The sequence below is a fragment of the Hippocampus comes genome, unplaced genomic scaffold (assembly GCF_001891065.2).
Source record: "Hippocampus comes isolate QL1 unplaced genomic scaffold, H_comes_QL1_v1.1 scaffold94, whole genome shotgun sequence".
Lineage (NCBI taxonomy): Eukaryota > Metazoa > Chordata > Actinopteri > Syngnathiformes > Syngnathidae > Hippocampus > Hippocampus comes.
In genome coordinates this window covers 2474224-2487682 of record NW_017806059.1, presented here as the reverse complement: position 1 = coordinate 2487682, position 13459 = coordinate 2474224, and the positions used below count along the sequence as shown (strand labels likewise).

Sequence of the window (13459 nt, the reverse complement as noted above, 5' to 3'; positions counted from 1 at the left end):
TAATGAGTTGTACTGTCAAGCAGACCTGTAAAACTGTTTGGCCAAATGACCATTTAGTTTTAAGAACGTAATTTCAGTTTCAAGAAACAAGACAAACCAATGGAGAAAAACTGTAAGACATCACACAGGGTGGCCATAAATGACAGAAAAGGGAAGGCATTTCCCAAATAATTCGCTGGTGTATTCAGTTCAAAGGGTGGGGGCCCAAAGCAGTGGCCTCTCCCAACTGAGTCACCTTGAAAGGCACGGGTTTATCCCATTTGGACTGTCACAGTTACGACTGCAAAGCATTCCAGGCAAAACAACAAAGACGACTGATTCTGATAAATTGTTATTCTGGTTCATCACAACACATTTTGACCACTAAGAAACATTCATCTGTCCACCCATTGTCTAATCTGCTTATCCTCCCAAGGGTCGTGGGCTCACTGGAGCCTCAATCATTCCTTCATAATTTCCTTGACAGTATTTATAAAATAATAATAATAATAATAATGGCGGCCCGGTGGGCCAATGGTTAGTGCGTCGACCTCACAGTGCAGAGGTACCAGGTTTAATTCCTGCTCCAGCCTCCCTGTGTGGAGTTTGCATGTTCTCCCCGGGCCTGCGTGGTTTTTCTCCGGGTACTCCGGTTTCCTCACACATTTCAAAAACATGCACGGCAGGCTGATTGAACACTCCAAATTGTCCGTCTGTGTGGGTGTGAGCGCGGATGGTTGTTCGTCTGTGTGTGCCTTGCGATGGGCTGGCATCCGGTTCAGGGTGTCCCCCGCCTACTGCCGAAGATGGCTGGGATAGGCTCCATTATTATCCATCCATCCATCGGAAGATGGATGGATGGATAATAATGATAATTAAGTAATATCTTGTGTTCAAAGCATTTCATTCATTTCACCCAATAACTTGCTGGAACACAACAGTGTACTTTCCCTGGTCAGATTATTAATTAAATATCATAATAAATCATAACTAAATTGATAAATAGAGAAAGGTACTGCAATATCCATTATGAATGCAAGAGAAAATTGACACAAGAGTGCCAGGGTGTGTATGTATAAAATCCCGATACAAACCAAAAGTTGTAAAAATATCACGGTTAAGGGTAAAGCATGAGCCTTAATGGAGACTTCTTTCTCCTTACTTTCTTTCTTTTCTGATTGATATAAAAATGATTTATTTATAAATAAACACAATACACGGGGTAGGACTAGATAAGTTTTTTACTTCTTCCTACTCCCTTGAACATAATAATTGTGTTGAATGATGACTGATTTCTCTTTCCTTTTTACTATTTTACTTACCTTACTTTTTCCTTCAAATTATTACTGTATATGTTTTATGTTCAATAAACAAACGAAAATGAAAGAGGTCAGAAAAGTCCAACTTACCACCTACCACAAATGTAACATTAGTACCACTTGAGGACCTGGGAGGCCTTTACGTCACTGCCTTTTTTTTTTCCAAACCTTAAAGGGATCATCTGGCGCTATGGCCCATTTTTCACTAATAAGCTCAATTTATGAATATTTTTGTCAGGAAAATGACATCAGCTTGCATTTTCAATGTTATCCATTTAATTTGGAGAAGTCTTTAAAAAACAATAAAATTAAGGCTTTGAAATCGTCTAGTGAAAATATGCAATATGGCCACACCCCCCCCCCCCCCCCCCCCGCCCCCCCCCCCCCCCCCCCCTTATCTCCCTTCATATCTTGGTGTGAGCCACAGCAGGACCTGGAGACTATTTGTCCATACAAAATCATTGCAAATACATGGGTAACAGTGTGAATAAATAAACTATAAATAAACTGTGATAAATCGGCTCCATAATATATGTGGACAATTTTACTTCGGCCCACTTCAACCTCTGAAAATGTCACAAAATGATTAGAAATCTTCAGACTACTTGCAGCTTAAATGCCATTTCTTTCATGTCTGTCTATTTTCTTTCACAAGTGACCAAGATCCACAATGAAATCCGAGAGGCTTTTCATAAACTGTTAAATTAAAATCAACTTTGGAATGTTGACAAGTCAACCTAAGCAGTCGACCACTGTGCGGCCCAAGTGACAACAGAACGTGTCAAATAAAGCCAACAATACATATTACAAATAATGCTAGCCTCCCTGCTATGAGTAGACAGGCTGAGGTGGAAAAAAAAAAGTCTGACAGATGACCATGATTTACCCACACTGGAATTTAAGAACAATAAATATGGGACGGTACTGCAAAACAGCAAAAGGGAAATACCGATCAACACTTTGATGATAATGGCAAAACAATGTATTCATAGGTGTAGGTTTACGTAATGTCAACCACTGTTTTGGGGGTTATTGGAAGGAAATCGAAAGTTTCGGAAGGACATTGAGGAGGATTAAAACAAAGCAAGCCTCAATGGTATATGATAATAGGAAGATTTAAATGTTCTGATTAGACCTCTTTTTTATTTTATTCATTGGTTTCATGATAATTATTTGACATTAGTGTTAATTTTAATGTATTTAGTTTAGAGTTAATGTTCTTGTTATGCACAGTTTGCTTTATTTTGAGTTTGTGCTCAATTTTATGTTTTTATGAGTACGTGCTTGTTTTTGATGAATAAAGAGACAAAAAAAAAGTTTGGACAAATTAGGCTGCTGTTTTGCATTTGGTCACATGAAGAAAATAAAAAGACTTTACTGCAAACCTTAGAAACAGGTGGATGCTTAGATGAAGTAACAGCCCCAAACAGAAGAGACACTCAGCAAACTCAAATAATTAAGGGGTAACAGGAACTGATGATTAGCTGTTAAATTTGAAGTCCCGTGTCCCTGTATTATGTATTCATGTCACAGTCAGGGCATTATGTCCGGAAAGAGCCAATTAAACAAGCAGTGAGAGAACAGGGTCTTGTTGATGTTAATTCTCAAGTTCCCAAATTGTGATAAGGCCCATCTAACAGATACTGAGCAGAACGCAAGAGTGAGGATGAAAACCAGAAGGACAGTGACTCCCAACAAGGGGATACTTGTTTATAAGATGGTTTTGGACATCAAGACTTCATTTTCAGCATTCTCAGTATTCAACATTCCTTTTTTTTTTTACCTCCTGTATACGGGCGGATGCTTACAGTAATTGTAGAAGAATACAGCTTTTCACTCTGTATTATATTTTAAGAGACAAAATGGATTGAACAGTTTAGTGACACTTGAGGTTTGTTAAGGAGGTAGCCAAAGTACCACTGATCAAAACATTAATCTGAACATTATTCGAGATTTCATGAAATACTATTTATACTTTATATTTTGCAGCACAGTTTTGCATAAGACTTAACACTGTATTGCACAATAAAAATATATGAATGTAAACATTACTTGCAACAAAATATATAAATGTTGGGTTCAATCAGGGGCAGAACTCCTTGGTGGCCAGGGCCACCAATGGCCACTCTCCGGCCACCCTCATGTCTCCAGGGAACATTTGATAAATGGGAGTTTGGGCTTGGGCAGCACGGTGTGCGACTGGTTAGCACGTCCACCTCGCAGTGCAGAGGTGCAGGGTTCGATTCCGCCTTCGGCCTTCCTGTGTGGAGTTTGCATGTTCTCCCCGTGCCTGTGTGGGTTTTCTCCGGCTATCCTGGTTTCCTCCCGCATTCCAAAAACATGCATGACAAGTTACTGGAATACTCTAAATTGTCCCCAGGTGTGAGTGTGAGCGCGGATGGTTGTTTGTCTATGCAACTGGCTGGCAGTCAGTTCAGGGTGTACGCCGCTTGCTGCCCAAAGTCAACTGCGATAAGCTCCAGCAAACCCAGCGACGCTCGTCAGGGTGGATGGATGGATTTTGTGGTTTTGATAACTAACTCTGCCGTATTGCCATATCCACACTGTCACATTACACTGGAGCACATACATGAAATAAATGAGGCACCTTTCCTGCATGGGTAAGTGGCAGAATGCCCCGGCCCTCTGGAAGTAACTCTGAGCTCCAGCAGAGACAGGCCAGCAAGTGTAAAAGTGTGTCCGGGAAGGAAGCGCCTGCCCCCGGGTAAGTGGCAGCATGCCCCATTCCAATGGAAGTGACCTCGATCACCAGCAAAAATAGTGTATTCAATTTGGTCATCCTTCTAAACATGTGTTCAGACAACTGAGCTGCATACAGAAGAACGATTCAAACAATTAAATTGTATCCATGGATCCTTAAATTGAGCATTCCATGTCGATCCCTATCCTATCCCCACTGTATTTGGGCAGCAGGCGTTGGACACCCTCAACTGGTTGCCAGACAATCGCAGAGAAATAGAAATGACAAAAACAAAGAAACAATAAATTAAAGGGTCTAATCGTTTCAATTCTGATCAGCTAAACGTTGCTTTTTTTTTTTTTGTATTTGTTCCTGCTTGTATCCTGAGAGCGTTGGGCAAGGATGGTTCTGCATTTTATTTCATGAAACCCTGATTGTGGATGAAATGATAAAACATGACTTCTCTCTCGTCCATGTTCATCGTGAAGCACGCCAGGCAAGGTATGCTCGCGCACGTCTAGTCTGCGCTCACGTCAGTTTATTGCTACTCCGTCGATGAGTCCTCGGTTCACCCTGGGAAGCAGACCCAAATGTTTCAGAATTCGCCCCAGGTTTCATTAAATCTCTAAATGTACAGTCCATACAAATCATTGAGTGCCCAAAACAGGTGCCTATGAATAAAATACAAATAATAATGTGAATAGTAAAAGAGTACGACAGACATTTCCGAAAATGCGCATGTGTTCATCCAACTCAAGGGGGCAGCATAGCTTTTTGACCGTGACATATCGTTGCAATCTATGAATTTGGCGTCTTGCAGTGATAGCAGAGTGAGAGTCTTAAAAAAAAAAAAAAAAAAACGTTTAAATTAATTTGGGAAAACATAAGAAGTTCTGTCCAACTTTAAAAAAAAAAAAAAAAAAAAAAAAAAGAAACAGGAGTTCCCTGAAGGAAATAGGACCAACAAGGGTTGTTCTTGTCGGTGTGTGCAGCGTTTCTCAAACGGAAAGGAATCAAAATAGCTCCCAGTAAGCAGCCACTTTAAGCCAGCTCAACCTGTTTGCTTTTTTTTTCTTCACTGCAGAATTGTTTCTTTTAAATCAGAGACTTGACTTTCTCACAGTCATCCTCTGAGCGTCACCTGAAAGAAGTTGGAAGATGATGAATTTGTTTGACATACAGCAATTTATTATTTCAAGCTATTCATTATAGTTCCAGCTTTAGAAAGAATTTTGGATTCATTTCTGAAGCAGTGTAGTTATCATCAGTTAAGAGGTGTTCGACTGGAAAACTTTCATTGAAGGTTAGTTGTTTTTTTTCTGCCTTTTATTCCTAATCTTGAACAGGTTTGCATGAAATTAGGCTGGAAAGTTCGTATTTGAAAATATCAATGGAATTCACTTCAATTAGAAATAAACATTTTTGTTTCTGTGAATAGTTCCACTTGAAGACCAGAAAGCAATTTTAATAAAAGGGGAAATGCATCAATAAGACCAGTTCTATAAGTAGCAGTGGTCAACAATGAGTTTTCAGGGTTCTACCAGCCATAACACACTATTGTTGAAACACCTAAGAGTGAGTCCAGAAAGCAAAAAAAAAAAAAAAAATCACATATCAGTAGGCTTTGTTTTACTCTGCTGTCTGCTACTAAGTCGATAATGCAAATGAAAATCTGTTCTCGATTGCCTTTAGTAAAAGTTAGCAAAATAAATGAAATACAGTCAAGGGTTGTCCAGCGTGTAGTCCGCCTTTCGCCCAAAGTCGGCTTGGATAGGCTCCAGCACCCCGTGACCCTAAACAGAATAAGTACGGGTAATATTGAAAATGGATGGCTTGGATGATCGACCATTGTGGTAACGCCTTTAGTTTCACTTTTGCATTGTTTTATAATTACGGTGTTGAAGATGATGTTTCTTAATTATTGCGTGACATGACAAAATAATACTGTCTGTTGTTGACATTATAACCTGAAGTTACCATGTCTATGTTTGAACAGATTAAAAGAAAAATACACAAAGGATGAGGAAGAACATTAACGTGTTGCTACTGATCTTGATCCACATCTTCACACCCTCATCAGGTATGTGTTTATTTTTACTTCTTTTTCCAGTTTTTACAATGGTATGAAAAAGCATTTGCCTCTTTTCTGATTTCTTATGGCTTTGCATGTTTGTCACACTTATATATTTCCCATCATCAAACAAATTTACATATTTGTCAAAGACAAAAAAGAAAAATCAAACACAAATAGGATTTTTAAATGAAGTTTTTTATTTTCAAGGATGGAAAAAAAACAAAGCCGCATGGCCATGTGTGAAAAAGTGATTGCCACCTAAACTAAATAAGTGGTTGGGCCACCTTCGGCAGCAACAACTGAAATCAAGCGTTTTCTATCACTGGCAGTGAATCTTTCGCATCTCTGTGGAGATAATTTGGGACACTCTTCATTCCGGAATTGCTTTAATTCCATCAATCACAGCAAGTCATCCAGGTCCTGAATTGGCAAACAGCCCCAGACCACCACCATGTTTGACTGTTGGTCTGATTTTCTTTTTCTCAAATGCTGTGTTACATTTACACCAGGCTTAATGAGATGCAGACCTTCCAAAAAGCTCAACTTTCATTTTGTCACTCCATAGAATATTCTCTCCAAAGTCTTATAATTCATACTTGTTTTGCAAAACTAAGGCTGCCATTAATGTTCAATTTGATCAGCCCTGGTTTTTGCCTTGGAACTAGGCCTTGGATGACATTTTCAGTCTCTTCCTCATTGTTGAGTCATGAACACTCACCTGAGGCGAGGGAGGCCTACAGTTCTTTAGACGTTGTCATGGATTCTATGTGACCTGGCTGAGTCGTTAGCTGTGTCCTTTCAGGCTAATTTCTGTTGGCTGGCCACTCCTGGGAAGGTTCACTACTGTTTCAAGATTTCTCGATTTGTGGACTTTGGCTCTCACTGTGATTCACCGCAGTCCTAAAGCTTTAGTGATTCCTTTGTAACATTTTCAAGACGAGATGATATTGGTTACTTTCTTTCTCTTCTGTTCCTGCATTTCTTTGGATCAGGGCATTTTGTTGCCTTTCTGCTCACATGCAGTAATTTCTCCAGATTCTCTGAACCCTTTGATGACATTGTGGACCATAAATGAGGGAATCCCCATATTCCTCGCAATTGTACATTGGTGAAAATTGCCCTTAAACTGCTCGACTATTTCCTCATGCAGTTGCTCATAAAGAGGTGAACACATCTTCCTGGTAAATGACTGAAAAGTTCAGGAAAGCTCCTTATATAGCCAATAATGGCAGCCAACGGTTCCAAGTTAGCCTGTTCAACATGTGGGATGTTCCAAACAGTTGTTTGATGAGCACTCCTCAACCTCAGTCTTTTTTGCCACCTGTCCCAGCTTTTTTGGAACATACTGCAGCCGTAAAAAGTTCATGATTATTTGCTAAAAACACATTTTAAAAATTGTATATATTGTCTTTCTAGTGTATTCAATTAAAAATAGGTTGAACATGATTGGCAAATCACTGTATTCTGTTTTGATTTCTGTTTAAAACAACATCCCAACTACATTGGAATTGGGTTTGTCAAAGGAATCGCATACTTTTTCATGACTGTGCATATTTAATTACATTTCTTTGTCAATATAACATGTCATTTCATGACGAAGCATCGCTTGAAATTTTTACCTACAATGTGCAGCAGCAGAGTTTCGGTACATGTATTTCTTCCACATCTTGCAGCACAAAACACAACCGCGGTCTCTACAAACACAACAACAGAGATCTTGACACGGCCAGTGGATGTCTCGGTGTTTGTGGGAGACCCCGCCGTGTTTACCTGTGCTGTGCCTGAAACATCTCCTGTTGTCATCTTCAACTTGTTCGGTGGTCATGGCAGTTACAGCCTCACCTGCCCTGGTGGACATGTGGAAGATATCCCCCAGGTCAGATAGCAACTAGAAACCTTGTTTCGCTGTTAAGAAGCACTAATATTTTTTTGTGTTTTCACATTTCGTTTCATGTAGCCTGAATGCAAAAAAAAAAAAAAATGTTAGTGTCTCAGTGGCCAATTATCAGTGGTTGTGCCGATTTTGATACTTCTAAATCAGGGGTCCCCAACCTTTTTTGCCCCACGGACCGGTTTAAGTCAGACAATATTTTCAGGGACCGGCATTTAAGGTGTGGTGGATTAATACAACAAAATAATATGATATGAGCTGCATGAAAACTGTGGTGTTTTCGAAATATAATAATAAACACAAGGAGCGTCTAATCTGGTCGCTGCTTGATTTTCTGCAATCAGACAGTCCCATCTCGGGGTAATAGGAGACAATGACACCTCAAGTGTGTGGTTTATGTCCAGTCTACTTCGTAATTTTGTTTTTGTCGCCGTTGCTGCAGAAACTCCCCACCTCACACAGGTAGGATGTCGGAAATAGCAACAGTGCTATTGTAGCGATCTCAGAGTATTCGGCCATAACTTTGATCCAGTTGTTTCGAACGTACTTTTAAGGCCGCCGTCATTTGCGATCTCCAAGCAGCTTTTTTACTCATTTTGCGGGCTTCAGCGTTTTGTTTTTGAGCGTCATCGGTCACGTGACCGAGAAGTGTGGCTTGACGTGAGTCAAGCGTGACACGGACAGATGTAACAGAGAATCCGGTAATTTTTCAAAATAAAACATCTTTCGTATTCCGAAATAAATAAAATGGAAATAAGGCAAGTTCTTTCTGTGCGGCCCGGCACCAAATGCCCTGCGGACCGGTACCGGTCCGCGGACCGGCGGTTGGGGACCCCTGTTCTAAATATTTTCAGTTGAAGGCAGGGGTGGTTTTAACCCATAAGAGCCCACAGTGACACCAGTGTAACAAACAGTTTGAACTCCCCAGTATCTTTTTTCAAAACTTCTTGTCTGATTTTAACCCATCAAAACTTTTTGGAAAAATGGGTCTGGGCTCTTATGGGTTAAAAACGTAATCACACATCAATCACAGAAGGATGCTGCTTCTTCACAGATTTTCATATTGTTGGATGCCCCTTCATTGACGATTGTCAGAGGGGTGATGCCCCCTCTCAGGTGGATGCTCGAGAACCCCACCTTGTCAGCAACACCCTTTGTATGCTACCGCCAATGACACCCATAGCATGCGGTGGTATACATCCAAACACACTTGAGCCAAGTATGAAGAGTTGCACGCACGTGACACCGAGTACTTGCTGCCCCAAATTCACTTATTTGCTGATCCCCCCCCCCCACAACATTCTTTAGCCTCATTATTTTTTTAATTGTTTTTGCTGGTTAGGAAGTGCGCGGACCCTCCAGCAGCACTGCTAAAAAATTGTGGCCATCATTTAAGGTGCCAATCAAAGGCATAATATCAATACAATGAAGATCCTATTGCAGCTAATGGGATCTTCATTAAAGGAAAATCAAGGTTCATCTTTGCAACAAAAACAAGGGATGTGTGGGATGGGATCAGACTTTTGTCTGTGGCTGTCATAAATCAAATCGAAACTTCAAAATTAAGAATTTCAATTATGTGATGTTTACTAATGTTATGCCCTCATCTGTGTCCTTAGGCTCTTTATGGAAGTTGTCATATAAAAAAAGGACAGTCAGTGGCTGTGTGGACCTTCAAAGGAACTTCGAAATCAGACAATAACACAAGAGTTGTTTGTCAGTTACCAAATGGTTTTGACTCTTCCACTGCCACTCTACGTATCTATGGTGAGGACAACCATGCCATCCATCCATCCATCCATCCATCCATCCATCCATCCATCCATTCATTTTGTACCGCTTGAGTCATGGGTGAACTCCCGGCTGTCCCAGCTGGCTTTGGGCACCAGGCGGAGTAGACCTTCAACTGGTTGCCAGTCACTCACAGAGATATAGAAAAACAACCATTCCCACTCACATTCACCCCTATTGGCAATTTAGAGTCTTCCATTTATCTAAGAACAGAAGCCAAAGTGGGTCCCGCAAAAAAAAAAAAAAACGCAATCACAGGCAGTGCCTGCAAACACCTCCATGGAAAGCCTGAATTCAATCACCCAACCTCAGAAATGTGAGGCAGATATGTTAACCGCTCATGGTGGCAGGCTACAAAAATCTGTCATATTTTAACCATTTACAAAAGCCAAATCTTGAAGACTAAATTAAGCAATTGCTGGAGAAGAAAGGCATTTCAATGATAGATGAAGTAGGTCATACTTTACCAGAAATCTTCCATTTTATTCCATCAACTGTTCCCCACTAATGTCTGATGTCTTCACTCTTAGATAATGGCAGTTACATGGCCATCCTCATTGGCTGTGCTATTGGGGGTTTCTTTGGCATCATCCTCGTATTTGCTTTGTCTTACACATTACTGAAGAGATCTGAGGCCTTCCAGAAATGTTTCCGTAAGTAGAGGCTCAAATCCAAATATGCTCCGACATGATTACTTTATCAGGAACTATGCTGAACAAATAGCTTAGACCCCTTGATCATTAGAAGTTATTGAAGTTGGAGTTGAAGTTTTTTTTTTTATCCCTGCAGGGGCCAAGGAAGATGAAGATGATACATTCGCAATTATATCCAAGGATTTTGCAAAGCAGAAGAATTAATGATATCATGTTTTTCCCTAATAACCTGCAAAACAACAAATGATGAATCAAATCACAATTAAAACCAAGAATCTGCTCAGGTGCCAATGTGAACTACAAAAAAAAGAAAGAAAAAACGCTTACAAAAAATATCTATGATAGCAAAAAAAAAACATGGTCAACTTTTTTTCAGGGGCTTCATTGACATAGTGATTTAAACTACATACTAGTGTAATCATCAGTTCAAATTCGTGGAACAGTGATGTTTTGAACATGAAGCACCGAAGGGTTGGGTTTACATGTGAGGCATTGCTTGAAGGTGAAAATTTGCCGTGTTTCCTGATCCCTCGTAGAAAATGTTCTGTTTAAAATAAACAATGAACTAAAATATCATTTTTTGAGTGTTTATTTAAATCTTGAATTGCAATGTGAAGTATTTCTGACCAAGTCTTTCCATTTGGTAATGAAATCCAAAACGTATATTTAAAACCTTCTAAGTGTCATCCATGTAGGGCACAATTTTATTTACATTGTTTTAGTCAATCTCAGCGATTCCCAGTGCGATTAAGTTAATTTTAGTGGATTTTTTTTTCTTTTGTTAATGAATAGTTTCGAAAAAACATTCTTTTTTTATGGGTTTGTCAAATTTAGGTCAATAAAAGCAGATTTATATAACTTAAGTGCATACTATGTGTGTGGTAATGACTGTAATTAACAAAACAGACTGAGAGTTGTTTATACAGCTCAGACGTGAAGAGCTACCGGTAAATGAAATTGTGACAGCTGAGCACTGTGTTAGGTTAGTGTTTCCCCTAGTGGGGATGAACCTTCATCCTTTGTTGTTTGTTTTTTCAGTTGTTGTTGTTTGCTTTGGGGGGGGGGGTCCAATTCAATCAATAAAAATATAAACACAGAGGAGCACAGACTGGAGGCATCTTTCAACACACTTTGTTAAGCCGTTAAAAGTTGAATGAAATAAAATTCACTTATATTAAAAAAAAAAAGAGAGAGAGAGAGAGAGAGAGAGAGAGAGAGAGAGAGAGAGAGAGAGAGAGAGAGAGTAGAGAAAAGAAAAGAAAAGAGAAAAAAGCTACAAAAAGTGCTGAGTGCAATAATGGACTGCCCCTTGGATGTCAAAATCTAAAGAACTAAATGTGTGCCTTTTTTGTACGCATTTTCACTCTTCACGCCAAAATTACCCACACTCTAGCTTTCAGTGACTCAATTCACTGTGTGTGAATTGGCAAAACATGACCAGAAGGAACCAAAAACAGAAAACAATCAAGAATCAAGAAAAACTTGCCAGGCTAAAAGGGTAACCATTTACAGTATGCAGTGTGACCGCCTGCTGGAGCCTATCCCAGCAGGCTTCATCCAAGACACACTGGACTCCATGCCAGCCAATCACAGGGCGTGCATGGACAAAGGCAAACTATTATTTTTGTACGCACATCACACTTAAGGATAATTTAGAGTCTTCAGTTAACCTACCATGCATGTTTTGGAATGTGGGAGGAGGTTGCCGTCCCCAGAGAAAAGCCACGTAAACACACGAAGAACATGCGAACTCCACACAGGAAGCCCTCTTATGAAACCATGACCTCTGAACTGTGAGGTGGTCTTGCAAGCAAGTCAGCCACCATGCCGGCAACCTTAGTTGTGTCATCTATCGTGTGTATAATGGATGTGCTCGCTTCATTTATTTTAAGGTAGTGTTTCTTAAGCTTCTCAGAGGTACAGAACCCAACCAGTTAATATGCACATTCAGTTAATATTCACTTTATTAGTGAAAAATAAATAAATATGATTTTTTTAACAAATTCAAGATATTAAAAAAACCCGCATTTATTAAAATTTCATGGCATAAATATAGGTTTTTTAAATCGTATGGCGTACAGTCACACTTGACTACGAAGCGAACTAAATTCCCAACAGCACTGATTGGACAAGCAATGTAATGTGATCACATGTAGGCAGTGATGGCCATGGCAGAGCCTCCGTCGAACCCCTGAGACTGATTCACCGAACCCCTAGGATTCGATCGAACCCAGGTTAAGAACCACTGTTTTAAGGGTAATATATAATCACACTGGTTTGATTTTAAATTAGCAGTTCTAATGTTGCAGCTCCGAAAAAAGGAGAGCTGTGGAGTTGGTTTTTTAAAACGTAGACTTTATTAACGCTTTTAACAGGCTCAACAAATACAGGGGCGTCTCTCCCGACTATGTGCCTGCTCTTCAGCAGTTCGACTTGAGAGGTATTCAAAGACCGCCCCCGAAAAACGTAAATTAACGATAACTTCAATGACAGAAGGAAAAGCGAAAATAAAGCACCAAAACAGAAAATCAGGCGAGGAAATCACAAAATAAATTCTATGGGGGACAGGGGGCTGGTTATGAACACACAACAAAGTAATAAATAACAAACAATTCTGAGACAGTCCAGTCTCCTACACTAAGAAATGGACAATAAACAAAATGCAGTCACTCTTAGATTTTAAAAACTTTTATAATCCATCATTTGTGTTGTGACACCTGTGTCAGATATACAAATGCACATCAGCAGGAGAGAATTCTCTCTCAGCTATTAGTTTATACAGCAGAGGTAGCGTGCAGCAATGTGTTGGTTCAGCTGCTTCCTTAAAATGTCTTTCTGTTTCTTGTATCTACACGAATAAGAGTTGATCTTCTCTATATTACAAAGAATGTTTAACCGTTGATCGACTGGGTTTCACACGTTAGTTAATTTGTTCTAAGCCCTCGAGTTCCACTGTTTAGAGACAAACACACGAAATACCACCATAACAGTGCAACTTCTGTGAGTGTGTGTGTGTGTGTGTGTGTGTGTGTGTGTGTGTGTGTGTGTGTG

General features: G+C 39.8%; 1 protein-coding gene across 1 annotated transcript; it reads left to right on the top strand.

The window, feature by feature from the left end:
- Positions 1-5087: 5087 nt before the first annotated feature.
- LOC109529645 (uncharacterized) lies at positions 5088-10984 on the top strand. Its single transcript, XM_019893026.1, has 6 exons — positions 5088-5302; positions 5996-6079; positions 7747-7949; positions 9584-9731; positions 10286-10408; positions 10545-10984. Exons 2-6 carry the CDS (start codon positions 6019-6021, stop codon positions 10610-10612), a joined length of 603 nt encoding a protein of 200 aa, XP_019748585.1. The 5' UTR covers positions 5088-5302; positions 5996-6018; the 3' UTR covers positions 10613-10984.
- The last annotated feature ends 2475 nt before the right edge of the window (positions 10985-13459 follow it).